The sequence below is a fragment of the Oncorhynchus nerka genome, linkage group LG24, assembly GCF_034236695.1.
Source record: "Oncorhynchus nerka isolate Pitt River linkage group LG24, Oner_Uvic_2.0, whole genome shotgun sequence".
Classification (NCBI taxonomy): domain Eukaryota; kingdom Metazoa; phylum Chordata; class Actinopteri; order Salmoniformes; family Salmonidae; genus Oncorhynchus; species Oncorhynchus nerka.
This window is the reverse complement of record NC_088419.1, coordinates 98,952,992-98,972,966: the sequence shown is the minus strand read 5'-3', so window position 1 is coordinate 98,972,966 and position 19,975 is coordinate 98,952,992. Positions and strand designations below refer to the sequence as shown.

The 19,975-nt window shown below is 43.2% G+C and overlaps 1 protein-coding gene across 6 annotated transcripts in view; it reads left to right on the top strand.

Moving 5' to 3' along the window:
- The first annotated feature begins 7,297 nt into the window (after positions 1-7,297).
- The window catches only part of LOC115118148 (sex comb on midleg-like protein 2), a 58,362-nt gene continuing 45,684 nt past the window's right edge, over positions 7,298-19,975 (top strand). Inside the window, exons 1-5 of one of the 6 annotated variants that reach the window (XM_029646698.2) lie at positions 7,298-7,400; positions 12,612-12,727; positions 13,485-13,538; positions 13,747-13,817; positions 14,291-14,525. In XM_029646698.2, the coding sequence (XP_029502558.1) occupies positions 12,706-12,727; positions 13,485-13,538; positions 13,747-13,817; positions 14,291-14,525 (382 nt within the window). In that variant the 5' untranslated portion in view covers positions 7,298-7,400; positions 12,612-12,705. The other 5 variants (XM_029646699.2, XM_065009384.1, XM_065009382.1 and 2 more) reach the window with 5 other exon arrangements.

The window sequence follows — 19,975 nt, the reverse complement described above, 5'->3', positions numbered from 1 at the left end:
CTACAGCTCGGCATTCAACACCATAGTACCCTCCAAGCTCGTCACCCCGCCCTGTGCAACTGGGTACTGGACTTCCTGACGGGCCGCCCCCAGGTGGTGAGGGTAGGCAACAACATCTCCACCCCGCTGATCCTCAACACTGGGGCCCCACAAGGGTGCGTTCTGAGCCCTCTCCTGTACTCCCTGTTCACCCACGACTGCGTGGCCACGCACGCCTCCAACTCAATCATCAAGTTTGCGGACGACACAACAGTGGTAGGCTTGATTACCAACAACGACGAGACGGCCTACAGGGAGGAGGTGAGGGCCCTCGGAGTGTGGTGTCAGGAAAATAACCTCACACTCAACGTCAACAAAACTAAGGAGATGATTGTGGACTTCAGGAAACAGCAGAGGGAACACCCCCCTATCCACATCGATGGAACAGTAGTGGAGAGGGTAGTAAGTTTTAAGTTCCTCGGCATACACATCACAGACAAACTGAATTGGTCCACTCACACAGACAGCATCGTGAAGAAGGCACAGCAGCGCCTCTTCAACCTCAGGAGGCTGAAGAAATTTGGCTTGTCACCAAAAGCACTCACAAACTTCTACAGATGCACAATCGAGAGCATCCTGGCGGGCTGTATCACCGCCTGGTACGGCAACTGCTCCGCCCACAACCGTAAGGCTCTCCAGAGGGTAGTGAGGTCTGCACAACGCATCACCGGGGGCAAACTACCTGCCCTCCAGGACACCTACACCACCCGATGTTACAGGAAGGCCATAAAGATCATCAAGGACAACAACCACCCGAGCCACTGCCTGTTCACTCCGCTATCATCCAGAAGGCGAGGTCAGTACAGGTGCATCAAAGCTGGGACCGAGAGACTGAAAAACAGCTTCTATCTCAAGGCCATCAGACTGTTAAACAGCCACCACTAACATTGAGTGGCTGCTGCCAACACACTGACACTTTAATAATGGGAATTGATGTCAAATATATCACTAGCCACTTTAAACAATGCTACCTAATATAATGTTACATACCCTACATTATTCATCTCATATGCATACGTATATACTGTACTCTATCATCTACTGCATCCTTACGTAATACATGTATCACTAGCCACTTTAACTATGCCACTTTGTTTACATACTCATCTCATATGTATATACGGTACTCGATACCATCTACTGTATCTTGCCTATGCTGCTCTGTACCATCACTCATTCATATATCTTTATGTACATATTCTTTATCCCCTTACACTGTGTATAAGACAGTTTTGGAATTGTTAGTTAGATTACTTGTTGGTTATTACTGCATTGTCGGAACTAGAAGCACAAGCATTTCGCTACACTCGCATTAACATCTGCTAACCATGTATATGTGACAAATACAATTTGATTTGATTTGATTTGACATGCACCTGTCTGGGGGTTGGACATGACTGGTTATTCCTGTAACTGTGTTATGGCCAACTATGTACTGTTGCTATTTTTTTATTTATTTTTTTACCTTTATTTTACTAGGCAAGTCAGTTAAGAACAAATTCTTATTTTCAATGACGGCCTAGGAACAGTGGGTTAACTGCCTGTTCAGGGGAAGAACGACAGATTTGTACCTTGTCAGCTCGGGGGTTTGAACTTGCAACCTACCGGTTACTAGTCCAACTCTCTAACCACTAGGCTACCCTGCCGCCCTAATGGGCTATGGTTACACCTATTGGGTCTTTTCCAGAACAGGGGTGTCCCTTTCAGAGGAGTTAGCAGGATGCCATGTATGGTTATTTCTGTAAAGTGCCAAGGTCTGTTACTATGGTCCTACATGAATGAAGCTGGCTTAAGGAAAGGTCTATTTTTTTTTGAAGCTGGCTTAAGGGCAGGTCTATTTTTGTCTATTTCTGTGGCTCTACGGGTACCATGCCCTAATATGAAGGCAATATGATAACGTGGCTAAATGCCAGAGTGGATGAGCCATTAAGAGGAGTTACTATGAGTGTGACGTAAGGAGGACAAATGTATAAAATGTGTGTGCCAAGACTGGAAGGCAGTTGTATCCATGAACCAGCTCGGTTTTTGTAATAAAGTAATAAAAAGTCTATTTGAACTCACATGCTCCGGTATTTGTGAAATATGATTGACTGAATATTTAGACGACATGTTCCAATGGCACGTTGTGTTAGCTAATCCAAGTTGATCATTTTAAAAGGCTAGAAAAACCTTTTGCAATTATGTTAGCACAGCTGAAAACTGTTGTTCTTATTAAAGAAGAAGTAAAACTGGCTTTCTTTAGACTAGTTGAGTATCTGGAGCATCAGCATTTGTGGGTTCGGTTACAGGCTCAAAATGCCAAGAAACAAAGTACTTTCTTCTGAAACTCGTCAGTCTATTCTTGTTCTGAGAAATGAAGGCTATTCCATGCGAGAAATTGCCAAGAAACTGGAGATCTGGTACAACGCTGTGTACTACTCCCTTCACAGAACAGCGCAAAAAAACAGCTCTAACCAGAATAGAAAGAGGAGTGGGAGGCCCCAATGCACAACTGAGCAAGAGGACAAGTACATTAGAGTGTCTAGTTTGAGAAACAGATGCTTCACAAGTCCGGTTAGTAGTCCAACGCTCTAACCACTAGGCTACCCTAAAGTATGGTGGATGGAGCATCATGGTTTGGATGCCTCAGGGCCTGGACAGCTTGCTGTCATTGACGGAAAAATTATCTCCCAAGTTTATCAAGACATTTTGCAGGAGAATGTTAGGCTATCTGTCCACCAACAGAAGTTGGGTGATGCGACAGGACAACAACCCAAAACACATTAGTAAATCCACAACAGAATAGCTTCAACAGAAGAAAATACACCTTCTGGAGTGGCGCAGTCTGAGTCCTGACCTCAACCTGATATAAAATGCTGTGGCATGACCACGAGTGTGGTTCGCACCAGACATTCTAAGAATATTGCTGAACTGAAACAGTTTTGTAAAGATGAATGGTCCAAAATTCCTCCTGGCCATTGTGCCTGTCTGATCCGCAACTACAGAAAATGTTTGGTTGAGGTTATTGCTGCCAAAGGATACTTTTTCCAACCTGCACTGCAAATGTTTACACAGTGTGTTCAATAAAGACATGAAAACGTATAATTATTTGTGTTTTATTCGTTTAAGCAGACTGTGTTGGTCTATTGTTGTGACTTAGATGAAGATCAGATCAAATTTTATGACCAATTTAAGGCAGAAATCCATCTAATTCTAAATGGTTCACATACTTTTTCTTGCCACTGTAGTCACTGTGGGAGCAACATCCCCTATACACTTCTTGATGAACTCAGTCACAGTGTCCGTGTAAGCGTCAGTGTTATTCTCAGAGGCGACCCGGAACATATTCCAGTCCATGTGATCAAAACAATCTTGAAGCATGGATTCCGATAGGTAGACCGATGAATAGACCTTAGCACGGGTACTTCCTGTTCGAGTTTCTGCCTATAGGAAGGGAGGAGCAAAATGGAGTCGTGATCTGATTTACCAAAAGGACGGCGGGGATGGCCATGTACGCATTTCTAAAAAAAGTAGCAGGGATCTAGTGTTTTTCCTAAGAGAATACTACAGTCAATGTGCTGATTGAACATCTGTAGCGTTTTCCTCAAATTTGCTTTGTTAAAATCCCCAGCTACAATAAATGTGGCCTCAGGCTATGTGGTTTCAGTTTGCATAAAGCCCAGTGTAGTTCCTTGAGGGTCGTCATGGTATCGGCCTGAGGGGGAATATATACGGCTGTGACAATAACCCCCCCAAAATTATTGGAAGGTAATACGGTCTGCATTTGATTGTGAGGTATTCTAGGTCTGGTGAATAAAAGGACTTGAGTTTCTGTATGTTATCACATTCACACCATGTGTAGTTAATCATGAAGCATACACCCAAGCCTTTCTTCTTCTTCCCAGAGAGTTCTTTAATCCTGTTTGCACGATGTACTGATAACCCAGCTGGCTGTATGGTCGGGGACAGTATGATTCCGTGAAACAGAGTATATTACAGTCCCTGATGTCTCTCTGGAAGGAGATCCTCGCCCTGAGCTCGTATACTTTATTGTCCAGAGACTGAACATTGGCGAGTAATATACTCGGAAGCGGTGGATGGTGTGACCACCTCCTGAGTTGGACTAGAAGTCCACTCCGAATACCTCTACTCCGCCAGCAGCGACTTGGAGCAGCCTCTGGGATAAGTTAAATTGCCTTGGGGGGTACGAACAAAGGCTCCAATTTGTTAAGTCGTATTCCTGATTTCCAAAAGTTATTTCTGGATGTATGTAATAACACAACAAATGTTCTGGGCTAATAATGTATGAAATAACACACACAAAAAAAAACAAATTACTGCAAAGTTGCTTAGGAGCTGCCATGGTCTGTCGGCGCCATCTTAGTTGTAATGATTTGAATTAAATATACAACTTTAGGGGCCTTCCGAGTGACGCATCACAGTGTTTCGCCTTCACTACAGCCTGGGGTTCGATCCCTGTGTCATAACCGGCCGTGACCGGGAGTATAATGTTTCAGGTAAGACCCAAGTGCAGACTGTGTTTAAGTAACAATGTTTATTACAGCAACAGGGGCAGGTAAACGACAGGTCAAGGCAGCCAGAGGTCGATAATCCAGAGCAGTGGGGCAGAGGTACAGGACGGCAGTCAGGCTCAGGGTCAGGCAGAGTGGTCAGGCAGGCAGTCTCAGAGTCCGGACAGGCAAGGGTCAAAACCAGGAGGGCGAGAAAAAGTGAGACTGGGGAAAATCAGGAGCTGAGAAAATCGCTGGTTGAGTTGACCTATGCTTTCCCGCCTTGTAACTAGCTAAAGATATTTAGTTATCCACTTCTATCTGTGTTGTAACGTTAGCTAGCTAGCTTCTGCATTCTTGAGAAAAGTTTAGAGAAAATAATAGTTTACGACCTGAACAGATGATTCAGATGACCATCCTACCCATGCTAGATTACGGAGACATAATATATAGATCGGCAGGTAAGGGTGCTCTCGAGAGGCTAGATGTTCTTTACCATTCGGCCATCAGATTTGCCACCAATGCTCCATATAGGACACATCACTGCACTCTATACTCCTCTGTAAACTGGTCATCTCTGTATTCCTGTCACAAGACCCAATGGTTGATGCTTATTTTTAAAACCCTCTTAGGCCTCACTTCCACCCATCTGAGATATCTACTGCAGCCCTCATCCTCCACATACAACACCCATTCTGCCAGTCACATTCTGTTAAAGGTCCCCAATGCACACACATCCCTGGGTCACTCCTCTTTTCAGTTCGCTGCAGTTAACGACTGGAACGAGCTGCAACAAATACTCAAACTGGACGGTTTTATCTCAATCTCTTCATAGACTCAATCATAAACTCTTACTGACAGTTGTGGCTGCTTTGTGTAATGTATTGTTGTCTCTACCTTCTTACCTTTTGTGCTGTTGTCTGTGCCCAATAATGTTTGTACCATGTTTTGTGCTGCTACCATGTTGTTATGTTGCTAAAATCAAATTTATTTATATAGCCCTTCTTACATCAGCTGATATCTCAAAGTGCTGTGCAGAAACCCAGCCTACAACCCCAAACAGCAAGCAACGCAGCTACCATGCCGTGTTGTCATGCGTTGTTGCCTTGCTATGTTGTTATCTTAGGTCTCTCTTTGTAGTGTTGTGTCTCTTTATGTAGTGTTGTGTCTCTTTATGTAGTGTCTCTTTATGTAGTGTTGTGTCTCTTTATGTAGTGTTGTGTCTCTTGTTGTGATGTGTGTTTTGTCTTATATTTATATTGTATTACGTTTTTATTTTAATCCCATGCCCCGTCCCTGCAGGAGGCCTTTTGGTAGGCCGTCATTGTAAATAAGAGTTTGTTCTTAACTGACATGCCCAGTTAAATAAAGGTTAAATAAAATAAACAGATTACAAAATGCTTATTAAATTATTCGGACAAAAATGTGTACTTACAGTCCTCACTCTCGCTTGTCCTCAACTTTTTGAAAGTCGTTGCTGTGCTGCTGTGTGGACGCGAGAGGAGCAAATGGTGCAAATGGCTTGCTCAAATGTTAGCATCTAGCATCACAACTCTGTACGGTTTTGACTTAGAATATGTGGACAACTACAAATACCTAGTTGTCTGGTTAGACTGTAAACTCTCCTTCCAGACTCACATTAAGTATCTCCAACTACCACATCCCCATATTGTTATTTTTTTTCTTCTCCTTTGCACCCCAGTATCTCTACTTGCACATCATCATCTGCACATCTATCACTCCAGTGTTTAATTTCTAAATTGTAATTATTTCGCCTCTATGGCCTATTTATTCCCTAATCTTACTACATTTGCACACACAGTATATACATTATTCTATTTTGTTATTGACTGTATGTTTGTTTATTCCATCTGTAACTCTGTGTTGTTGTTTGTGTCGAACTGCTTTGCTTGATCTTGGCCAGGTGGCAGTTGTAAATGAGAACTTGTCCTCAACTGGCATACCTGGTTAAATAAAGATGACAAAAAGTGGTGGTTAAAATATAGAATTTAAATCGTTATAAATTCAATTGTGCACCCATAAATGTACAGGCACCCATGTTCAGTCATATTGTGCCTTAAGTCAGAACAGATGACAACTTGACGAGCTAAATTAGTCGAAAAACAAAATTGTATTAATATTTTGTGTATATTTCCATGAAGTTCCATAATTTAATCAAAATAGGCTATGCAATATATGATTATTTTCGTGGATCTCATGTTGTCAATGAGTACAGTAGAGCAAGCTCGCGGTCAGGCGGAACCAAAACTGACGGACTAAACACAGCCCAATTTGGAACGACTAATTTTGGACGAAATTGCGGCCACAACAGACGGACCTGATATCGCCCATAATTCCATGTCCATGGATGAGTGGGGAGCGATGTCGACACATGCCTCGGCGTTCCAGTATCAAACCTAACATCATTAGTTTGTGCATATGTTAATACTACTTTATTTGGTACAGTACTGCGGTGTATTACGTCTGGCAAATGAAACAGTTTACCGTTTAAGAATCAAACGAAGAAACCGGAATTAAACGGGGAAGGATCTAGACCAAATTGTCCAACAGAAACTCTCGTTTTAGTTGAAAAACGTTTTCCGTTTGGAGTAAACGGAATCGGCGTAATGAATACACCCTTTGGGGCTGTAGTAAAACGTTTCTTAAGCGGAAGCAAACAGAGCGAAACGGGAAGGACTTACCTGAATTTATACAATAGAAAGTTTGGTTTTGCAACTGTTTGGACTCATGATATCACCACAGGTTGCGGTTTGTTGCTCATGCGCACTGACTCAACTACGAAATATGGCGGCTGACGACTGCTAGAGAAAAGTGTTGGGATCTGATCAATTTCGTTAAAAAGCTGCCCTGGTAAGTCATTTTTTCTAATTCCAAACAACATAAAACCACCACGGTTTGAACATTTAAATTAAATTAGTCACGAATCGAAGAAAAAAAAAGATGAACTAAAAGGTCGCTCGTTAGTAAGCTAACACTGCTAGGGACATTAGCTAGCGAGCTAACAAGGTATGTTTGTCCATTACTCGGTATAATTAATCATGTATTTATATATCTAACTATCTGCATTGGCCTAGCACTAGTTCACACCTGACTGGATAACTAACTTCAGACAACGCCCGGGATGATGTAGCAAGCTAGCTTTAGCCCTAGCGAACTCATTTGTTTTGCTAGCTATTGACGTTAGCTCTCAAGAACCGAAGTGGGGTAACTACACCTGAACCAGGTTATGTCTTTACAGGAGACTTTGGTATGGCGATTCTCCTTTAAGTCCAGGAAGCAGCGATTCAACTTATATTCACCAGCATTTCAATGTCATCATACGTTCGTTACTAACCAAATACGGAGTTTCGATTAGCAACTGTCGTCATTTGCTGCCGTCACGGCCGGTGTGTACTGACAAAAAAGTAAAATAAAATGTTAAATAACCGGAAAAATGGCACATCCAATGCATTCCGACGTGTGCATGGTAGAAATGAGGGACCTGTAAACATTTTTAGACACTTTTTGTTAGTACACACCGGCCGTGACGGCAGCAAATGACGACAGTTGCTAATCGAAACTCCGTATTTGGTGAATAACGAACGTATGTTGACATTGAAATGCTGGTGAACAGAAGTTGGGTCGCTGCTTCCTGGACTTAAATCGCCAAATGAAATGAAATCAAACTTTATTTGTCACATGCGCCGAATACAACAAGTGTCGACTTTACCGTGACATGCTGACTGACAAGCCCTTAACAAACTATAGTTTTGGCAAGTCGGTTAGGACATCTACTTTGTGCATGACACAAGTCATTTTTCCAACAATTGTTTACAGACATATTATTTCACTTATAATTCACTGTATCACAATTCCAGTGGCTCAGAGGTTTACATACACTAAGTTGACTGCCTTTAAACAGCTTGGAAAATTCAAGAAAATGTTGTCATGGTTTTAGAAGCTTCTTATAGGCTAATTGACACAATTTGAGTCAATTGGAGGTGTACCTGTGGATGTATTTCAAGGCCTACCTTCAAACTCTGTGTCTCTTTGCTTGATAGCATGGGAAAATCAAAATAAATCAGCCAAAACCTCCTCAGAAAATAAATTGTAGACCTCCACAAGTCTGGTTCATCCTTGGGAGCAATTTCTAAACACATGAAGGTACCACATTCACCTGCACAAACAATAGTACGCAAGTATAAACACCATGGGACCACGCAGCCGTCATACTGCTCAGGAAGGACACGCGTTCTGTATCCAAGAGATGAACGTACTTTGGTGCAAAAAGTGCAAATCAATCCCAGAACAACAACAAAGGACCCTGTGAAGATGCTGGAGGAAACGGGTACAAAAGTATCTATTATCCACAGAACCTGAAATGCCGCTCAACAAGGAAGAAGCCACTGCTCCAAAACTGCCATAAAAAAGCCAGACTATGGTTTGCAACTGCACATGGGGACAAAGATTGTACCTTTTGGAGAAATGTCCTCTGGTCTGAAAATAACTGTTTGGCCATAATGACCATCATTATGTTTGGAGGAAAAAGGGGGAGGCTTGCAAGCTGAAGAACACCATCCCAACCGTAGAGCACGGGGGTGGCAGCATCATGTGGGGGTGCTTTGCTGCAGAAGGGACTGGTGCACTTCACAAAATAGATGACATCATGAGGAAGGAAAATTATGTGGATATATTGAAGCAACATCTCAAGACATCGGTCAGGAAGTTAAAGCTTGGTTTCAAATGGGTCTTCCAAATGTACAGTCACCCCAAGCATACTTCCAAAGTTGTGGCAAAATGGCTTAAGGACAACAAAGTCATGGTATTGGAGTAGCCATCACAAAGCCCCGACCTCAATCCTATAGAACATTTGTGGGCAGAACTGAAAAGGCGTGTGTGAGCGAGGAGGCCTACAAACCTGACTCAGTTACAAAACTCAGCCAAAATTCACCCAACTTACTGTGGGAATCTTGTGGACGGCTACCCGACACGTTTGACCCAAGTTAAACAATTTAAAGGAAATGCTACTAGATACTAATTGAGTGTATGTAAACTTCTGACCCACTGGGAATGTGATGAAAGAAACAACAGCTGAAATAAATAATTCTCTCTACTATTTTTCTGACATTTCACATTCTTAAAATAGTGGTGGTCCTAACTGACCTAAGACAGGGAATTTTTACTCTGATTAAATGTCAGGAATTGTGAAAAATTTAGTTTAAATGCATTTGGCAAAGGTGTATGTAAACTTCCAACTTCAACTGTGTGTATGTGTGTATATATGTATGTTTTTGGGGACTTGGCTGTGTTGCATGTTATTTTGGCGTTAATACGTGTCACATATGATTTTGCATTTGGCACCTTGGGTCAAGTGTTCGCACCAACTCACGAAGCCCCTGTTTCCCGAGCATTTAAATTGGGGCCATGTCTTTGCAGGTGTAAGTTGTAACAGCAGCTGTTATCTCCTTCCATCTTCGTGATTCTTTGCCATATGGTGTGCCGCGAGTAAACCTCTTGCAACATCTGAGTCGGATTTGTTTTGAGCACTCGACTTTACTTTTTTGGGTCTCATCTGTAGACTCTCCCTGTACTGTTTCACATGATTCTTGACGAAGGTGGTAAGAGGTTAGTGGTGTTTGAGCCTCAGGACCGGCCTGCTGCCTATTTTGCAGAGGACTTTTTTTCTGGTCCGTGTCAGTTTCATTCCCAAACCACGTCCATGCGACCGAAGTAGCTCCTCTTTTTAGGTATGAGCTCCGTGTCTCCGTGCTCTGTGTCACATTCACTCTCCTCCATGTTTGTTGCAAATTTCCTTCTACACAATATTGCCGTAAAGAACGTGGTTTGTGGTTTGCAACACAACTAAATAAATTATAGGGCATAATATGAAGCGATAGAAAAACATCTATCGTCACACGATAAATATCGCCCAGGATACATGCTACTGCAACGATACCTCCTACTTTGTAGGATAACCTCCTACGATACCTGCTACTAAATGTATGATACCTACTACTAAAGGGATTCCTGCTACCTTTTAGGAAACCTGTTACTACAGAGATACCTGCTACCTTGTAGGATACATCCTACGTCATAGGATACCTGCTTCCTTATAGGATTACTGCGACCTTATAGGATACCTGCTACTAAAAAGATAACCGCTACCTTACATTTTGTCACATACACATATTTAGCAGATGTTATTGTATGTGTAGCGAAACGCTTGTGTTCCTAGCTCCAACAGTGGAGTAATATCTAACTAAATGCTTGTGTTCCTAGCTCCAACAGTGTAGTAGTATCTAACTAAATGCTTGTGTTTCTAGCTCCAACAGTACAGTAATATCTAACTAAATGCTTGTGTTCCTAGCTCCAACAGTACAGTAATATCTAACTAAATGCTTGTGTTCCTAGCTCCAACAGTACAGTAATATCTAACTAAATGCTTGTGTTCCCAGCTCCAACAGTGCAGTAGTATCTAACTAAATGCTTGTTCCTAGCTCCAACAGTGCAGTAGTATCTAACTAAATGCTTGTTACTTTAAAGTGCCCAGTGATTCCATGTCAAAGGTGCAGGGTTGAGTAGCCGGCTAGTGACAGTGACTAAGTTCAGGGCAGGGTACTGGGTGGAGGCCGGCTAGTGATGGCTATTTAACAGTCTGATGGCCTTGAGATAGAAGCTGTTTTTCAGTGTCTTGGTCCCAGCTTTGATGCACCTGTACTGACCTCGCCTTCTGGATGGTCATGGGGTGAACAGGCCGTGGCTCAGGTGGTTGTTGTCCTTGATGATCTTTTTGGCCTTCCTGTGACATCGGGTGCTGTTTGTGTCCTGGAGGGTAGGCAGTGTGCCTCCAGTGATGTGTTGGGCAGACTGCACCACCCTCAGGAGAGCCCTGCGTTTGAGGGCGGTGCAGTTGCCGTACCAGGTGGTGATACAGCCTGACAGGATGCTCTCAATGGTGCATCTGTAAAAGTTAATGAGGGTTTTAGGGGCCAAGCTGAATTTCTTGAGCCTCCTTTATCACACTGGCTGTGTCGGTGGACCATTTCAGATTGTTGGTGATGTGATCGATGAGGAACTTGACGCTTTTCACCTTCTCCACTGTGGTCCCATGGATGGTGTGTTGTGCTCCCTCGGCTGTCTCCTGAAATCCACAATCAGCTGTTTTGTTGACGTTGAGGGAGAGGTTATTTTCCTGGCAGCATTCCGCCAGGGCTCTCACCACCACCTACTTGCTACCTTATAGGATACCTGCTGCTACAGACAACTTCTACATTATAGGATACCTGCTGCTACAGACAACTTCTACCTTATAGGATACCTGCTGCTACAGACAACTTCTACCTTATAGGATACCTGCTGCTACAGACAACTTCTACCTTATAGGATACCTGCTGCTACAGACAACTTCTACCTTATTGGATATCTGCTGCTACAGACAACTTCTACCTTATTGGATATCTGCTGCTACAGACAACTTCTACCTTATAGGATACCTGCTGCTACAGACAACTTCTACCTTATAGGATATCTGCTGCTACAGACAACTTCTACCTTATAGGATACCTGCTGCTACAGACAACTTCTACCTTATAGGATATCTGCTGCTACAGACAACTTCTACCTTATAGGATATCTGCTGCTACAGACAACTTCTACCTTATAGGATACCTGCTGCTACAGACAACTTCTACCTTATAGGATACCTGCTGCTACAGACAACTTCTACCTTATAGGATATCTGCTGCTAGACAACTTCTACCTTATAGGATATCTGCTGCTACAGACAACTTCTACCTTATAGGATACCTGCTGCTACAGACAACTTCTACCTTATAGGATACCTGCTGCTACAGACAACTTCTACCTTATAGGATATCTGCTGCTACAGACAACTTCTACCTTATAGGATATCTGCTGCTACAGACAACTTCTACCTTATAGGATATCTGCTGCTACAGACAACTTCTACCTTATTGGATATCTGCTGCTACAGACAACTTCTACCTTATTGGATACCTGCTGCGACAGAGGATACATCCTTGATATTTTATAACCTTATAAGATCAGTATTTTCTGTTCCAGGTCAGTACTACAGGGCCATAGTTGCACACTGGGTGGACCACCTGCCTGTCATTCCCATTGCCTTGTAGAATAACCACATTACCCAGGAGCCATCATGGGCAGGACATCAGTCAAAGGTAAGGAAACATGAGCAAGTACACTGCAGCCTGTTTATTTAGTATGCCATTGTATTTCTCGTTTCAATATTCTATTGCCGGGTCCACAAATGGATGGAATTCTGGTGTACCTCATTTTCCAGCAGTCTTCATTTACATTACATTTAAGTCATTTAGCAGACGCTCTTATCCAGAGCGACTTACAAATTGGTGCTTTCACCTTATGACATCCTTACTGGTCTGACATGAGTAGTGTTTATAACGCAAGATGGAGGAGAGCCTTCTTTCGCCAGAGAACATTTATTTTGGGAGATTGCAAAATAGAACCTTTTTATTCAAGACAGGAGTGACATTGTTTTAGGTGATAATAAAACATGTTTAGTAACTTACACTTTTTCTCTTACTTGCTAACAAGTCAACTTACACAGAGCAGTTAACATTCGCTAGATGGCTAAAAGCTAGGTTGAAGATTGCATCAAATGGCCTAATGCTGTGTTCCTAACCAAGTGGGAAGGTGATCATTTGTAAAGTAGTTATAGGAGGTGGATCCATTCACTTGCATTAAACTCATTGAGAAACGCAGATTGGCTAATGGCAAGCAAGCGGAGGTCAGCATGTGGGATAAGTCGGAGCTCAGGGTGGTAGATGAGTTTCCCACTAGTAATTACCACTTGGAGGGCCGTTCAAGTGGATTTTCCAAGGCATGTGTGGTAAATACCATCTTTCTACCTGGTTATGAACACGGGTGTGGTCAGTGTTGATGTGTTTGTGTTTTCAGATCAGAAGGAGAAAGCAGGAAGTCTCCTTCCTCCAGGTCCCACTCCTGCTAAAGGTAACTTTAGACTCCTAGGAGAGATGACCCCTAGCTTTTACTATTTTAAAAGTTTGAACGTGTTGTTCCTAGGATAACATTTGATCTAACTGCAAAGTAACTTTGTTTTATTAAATGTAATTTTTTGTGTCTTTTTTTTATACCTGTTACATCAGTATATACATGTAGGTCTGTCGGGTCTACTAACCCTTTGATGTTTCTGTCTCAGAGTCGTTCAGTTGGGAGGAGTACCTGAAGGAAACATCATCTACCCCGGCTCCACCTAGCTTCTTCAGACAGGTATGTGTCCATCTACCCCGGCTCCACCTAGCTTCTTCAGACAGTTATGTGTCCATCTATCTCGGCTCCACCTAGCTTCTTCAGACAGGTATGTGTCCATCTACCCCGGGTCCACCTAGCTTCTTCAGACAGGTATGTGTCCATCTACCCCGGCTCCACCTAGCTTCTTCAGACAGGTATGTGTCCATCTACCCCGGCTCCACCTAGCTTCTTCAGACAGGTATGTGTCCATCTACCCCGGCTCCACCTAGCTTCTTCAGACAGGTATGTGTCCATCTACCCCGGCTCCACCTAGCTTCTTCAGACAGGTATGTGTCCATCTACCCCGGGTCCACCTAGCTTCTTCAGACAGGTATGTGTCCATCTACCCCGGCTTCACCTAGCTTCTTCAGACAGTGTGAGTTCAGTGACAGCAGAGAAGGCTAAGAGACAGTATACTGTCTCTCTGCAGTGAGTTTTCGGTCTCTCTCCAGTCCAGAGTCCCTCCCTCCAATGACTTCAAGGTGGGGATGAAGCTGGAAGTCCATGACCCTCGGAACTCCACCTCTGTGTGCATCGCCACTGTGATGGGCATGACGGGTGTGCGTCTGCGTCTTCGTCTGGATGGCAGTGACAACACCAATGACTTCTGGAGGCTGGTCGACTCCTCAGACATCCAGCCTATAGGAACCTGTGAAAAGAATGGGGACATGCTGCAGCCGCCGCTGGGTATGTTAACCATAACCCTAACCATAACTCTACCCTAACCCACTGGGTACGTTAACCATAACTCTACCCTAACCCACTGGGTACGTTAACCATAACTCTACCCTAACCCACTGGGTACGTTAACCATAACTCTACCCTAACCCACTGGGTACGTTAACCATAACTCTACCCTAACCCACTGGGTACGTTAACCAAAACTCTACCCTAACCCACTGGGTACGTTAACCATAACTCTACCCTAACCCACTGGGTACGTTAACCAAAACTCTACCCTAACCATAACTCTACCCTAACCCACTGGGTACGTTAACCATAACTCTACCCTAACCCACTGGGTACGTTAACCATAACTCTACCCTAACCAAAACTCTACCCTAACCCACTGGGTACGTTAACCATAACTCTACCCTAACCCACTGGGTACTTTAATAACACTAACCTTCCAATATGGGGGAATTACGGCCCTAACCTACGGCCCTAACCTAGCCGTTGGAGGTAGGGTACTCGGCTAACATATGGAATTGTTAGCATACCATGGATTATTTAGCTATTGGATTTGGAATTTTAGGGGGCCTTTATGTATAACAATTTAATTTTCAATTATTTGAAAAATATTGGGTTAAGCGTTTACTATTATAGCCCGTAGAAACGCATTCAATATCATTCATAAGTTTGGGGTCACTTAGAAATGTCCTTGTTCTTGAAAGAAAAGCTATTTTTTTTGTCCATTTTAAAATAACATCAAATTGATCAGAAATACAGTGTAGACATTGTTAATTGCAGCTCCCCCCTACATTGTGCAATTTCCGCCTGAAAACATACCCAAATCTAACAGCCTGTAGCTCAGGCACAGAACCAAGGATATGCATATTCTTGGTACCATTTGAAAGAAAACACTCTGAAGTTTGTGTAAATGTGAATTGAATGTAGGAGAATAACACACAATAGATCTGGTTTAGATAAAACATTGGGAAAAAAACATAAGTTTTTTCTTTTTGTATCATCTTTAAAATGAACAAGATAAAACAAACATTCAGATAGGATGATGGGGACAATTTCAGTGAAAAATATAAGAGGGCAACAGTACTTGTGCAAAGTTTCAGAATGATAACTTCCAAAATGAGTGTGCTACATGACATTTATCATGAAGTCACCCAGGTGTCCCACACAAGTAGCCCGAATGTACCCAAGTGGCCAAATTGGTGAAGATATACATTCTTAACAAATAATGACATACAAAATGCAAAACAAACAATGGGAAAAATAATTATGATTGATTAAAAAATATGGAAAAAATATACATTTACAAAATAACATGGGTAACTATTTACACACTTTCAATATTTGGATGACCCTCAGTCCTCTATCAAATCAAATCAATTTATATAGCCCCAGCCTAAAACCCCAAACAGCAAGCAATGCAGGTGTAGAAGCACGGTGGCTAGGAAAAACTCCCTAGAAAGGCCAAAACCTAGGAAGAAACCTAGAGAGGAACCAGGCTATGGGGGGTGGCCAGTCCTCTTCTGGCTGTGCCGGGTGGAGATCACAGTGGTTGTAGCAGGTGCAACAGGACAGCACCTCGAGTAAAAATGAACATTTTAGGGTTCCATAGCCCCAGGCAGAACAGTTGAAACTGGAACAGCGACAAGGACAGGTGGACTGGGGACAGCAAGGAGTCATAATGACAGGTAGTCCTGACACATGGTCCAAGGGCTCAGGTCCTCCCGAGAGAGAGCATACTTAAATTCACACAGGACACCGGATAAGACTCCCATTCGGAGTCAGTGTCACTGTGAAAGAAAATGTTCAGTTAAAATAGTTTCACATATGAGCCCTGTATCAACAGGTATAATACACAGATACACTGCTCAAAGAAATAAAGGGAACACTTAAACAACACAATGTAACTCCAAGTCAATCACACTTCTGTGAAATCAAACTGTCCACTTAGGAAGCAACACTGATTGACAATACATTTCACATGCTGTTGTGCAAATGGAATAGACAACAGGTGGAAATTATAGGCAATTAGCAAGACACCCCCAATAAAGGAGTGGTTCTGCAGGTGGTACCACAGACCACTTCTCAGTTCCTATGCTTCCTGGCTGATGTTTTGGTCACTTGAATGCTGGCGGTGCTTTCACTCTAGTGGTAGCATGAGACGGAGTCTGCAACCCACACAAGTGGCTCAGGTAGTGCAGCTCATCCAGGATGGCACATCAATGCGAGCTGTGGCAAGAAGGTTTGTTGTGTCTGTCAGCATAGTGTCCAGAGCATGGAGGCGCTACCAGGAGACAGGCCAGTACATCAGGAGATGTAGAGGAGGCCGTAGGAGGGCAACAACCCAGCAGCAGGAACGCTACCGCTGCCTTTGTGCAAGGAGGAGCACTGCCAGAGCCCTGCAAAATGACCTCCAGCAGGCCACAAATGTGCATGTGTCTGCTCCATGAGGGTGGTATGAGGGCCCGACGTCCACAGGTGGGGGTTGTCTTTACAGCCAAGATTGGCAAATTCGCCACTGGCGCCTTGTGCTCTTCACAGATGAAAGCAGGTTCACACTGAGCACATGTGACAGACGTGACACAGTCTGGAGACGCTGTGGAGAACGTTCTGCTGCCTGCAACATCCTCCAGCATGACCAGTTTGGTGGTGGGTCAGTCATGGTGTGGGGTGGCATTTCTTTGGGGAGCCGCACAGCCCTCCATGTGCTCGCCAGAGGTAGCCTGACTGCCATTAGGTACCGAGATGAGATCCTCAGACCCCTTGTGAGACCATATGCTGGTGCGGTTGGCCCTGGGTTCCTCCTAATGCAAGACAATGCTAGACCTCATGTGGCAGGAGTGTGTCAGCAGTTCCTGCAAGAGGAAGGCATTGATGCTATGGACTGGCCTGCCCGTTCCCCAGACCTGAATCCAATTGAGCACATCTGGGACATCATGTCTCGCTACATACACCAACGCCACGTTGCACCAGACTGTCCAGGAGTTGGCGGATGCTTTAGTCCAGGTCTGGGAGGAGATCCCTCAGGATACCATCCGCCACCTCATCAGGAGCATGCCCAGGCATTGTAGGGAGGTCATACAAGCATGTGGAGGCCACACACACACTACTGAGCCTCATTTTGACTTGTTTTAAGGACATTACATCAAAGTTGGATCAGCCTGTAGTGTGGTTTTCCACTTTAATTTTGTGACTCCAAATCCAGACCTCCATGGGTTGATAAATTTGATTTCCATTGATAATTTGTGTGATTTTGTTGTCAGCACATTCAACTATGTAAAGAAAAAAGTATTTAATAAGAATATTTCATTCATTCAGATCTAGGATGTGTTATTTTAGTGTTCCCTTTATTTTTTTGAGTAGTGTATATATAGAGTTGAAGGTTGAATATATTATTATTATTACCTGCTAGATCTACTGTCTCTTTTATATTATGACATTTCAGCTAGATCTACTGTCTCTTATATTTCAACAGACCAGCTGTATCTACTGTCTCCATTTCACTTTGGCCATTGATGTGGTCCTGCCCTCTCCTCAACAGCCTCAAATAGGCTATTTCATGTGGGTTGGGGTAGGGCGGCAGACACACGCATCTCACATTTCATGACATTAAATGTTTAAATATTGCTTCTAAAATAAAAAATCACAAATAATATTTTATATTATTAAATCCAAACAAGGGCATTAGCATGATAAGAACTTACCAGTCCAAAACGATGTCCTCTCCCGTTTAAAAAATATTCCTCCACAATCGCTAAATAAAGCATCCTACAAAAATCTCTGTCTCACCTTCCTAATCAATGTATTCTAAAGTTGTGTGTACATCTGTAAATCTAGACTTAGATTTAGCTTTCCCTGACTTAATGGCCATAATGATTGATATATAAACAGCTGAATCTGCGCGTTCACCAAACAATGCAATGTGTAATATGTGTTTCTCTTTCCGGTATGAAAATTCAATAGCGCATGACTCTCTTTACGCTGGAGCTTACTACATGGGTTGGTCTTGCAACACATAAACATGGCGTATTGCCGTTTAGCTCAGCTCATTGGCTATCTACCCAGCTTGTTTTCAAGACGATCAGTGGTCATTGGGTTAAAAGACAGTCAATCAACGAAACAGCGGGCAAATCATTGGTGCACAATGATGTCATTACTTGTTGTCTTCAAATCGGTTTCTTTCAGTCAATACGTCCCGCAAAATGGCCCATCAGGTTTGATTGTGTTACAAACAAACCAGTTGATTGCAGTGAAACCAAACCTGACTGGAAAAGTCACGTTCTTTGTGGGTGATTTACCTGGAATGTGTCGTCAAATGGAGTGAGACGGAATTCACGACACAAGGGGTTCACAAAATGTTTCGTGTTAGGCTATAAAAACTGATTTTATCAAACAAAAGATCATTCATTGTGTAACAATGAGCATTGGAATTGCAAACAGATGAAGATCGTCAAAGGTAAACGATTTATTTTAATGCAGTTTGATTATGTTACCCCTGTGCTGGTTAATTTTGTTATTTATTTTTTATGGGGCTCTATGCTCAGAGGTTAATGTTGTAAATGACTATTGTAGCTGGAAACGGCTGATTTTTATTGGGATATCTACAGAGGCCCGTTATCAGCAACCATCGCTCCTGTGTTCCAATGGCACGTTGTGTTAGCTAATCCAAGTTTATCATTTTAAAAGGCTAGAAAAACCTTTTGCAATTATGTTAGCACAGCTGAAACTGTTGTACTGATTTAGAGAAGCAATAAAACTGTCCTTCTTTAGACTAGTTGAGTGTCTGGAGCATCAGCATTTGTGGGTTCGATTACAGGCTCAAAATGGCCAAGGAACAAAGTACTTTCTTATGAAACTCGTCAGTCTATTCTTGTTCTGTGAAATGAAGGCTATTCCATGCGAGAAACTGTAGATCTGGTACAGCGCTGTGTACTACTCCCTTCACAGAAGAGCGCAAACTGGCCCTAACCAGAATAGAAAGAGGAGTGGGAGGCCCCAGTGCACAACTGAGCAAGAGGACAAGTACATTAGTGTCTAGTTTGAGAAACGGATGCCTCACAAGTCTTCAACTGGCAGCTTCATTAAATAGTACCTGCAAAACACCAGTCTCGACGTCAGCAGTGAAGAGGCTACTCCGGGATGCTGGCGTTCTAGGCAGAGTTTCTCTGTCCAGTCTCAACGTCAGCAGTGAAGAGGCTACTCCGGGATGCTGGCGTTCTAGGCAGAGTTCCTCTGTCCAGTCTCGACGTCAGCAGTGAAGAGGCTACTCCGGGATGCTGGCGTTCTAGGCAGAGTTTCTCTGTCCAGTCTCGACATCAGCAGTGAAGAGGCTACTCCGGGATGCTGGCGTTCTAGGCAGAGTTCCTCTGTCCAGTGTCTGTTCTTTTGCCCATCTTAATCTTGGCTTTTTATTGTCCAGTCTGAGATCTAGCTTTTTCTTTGCCAAATAG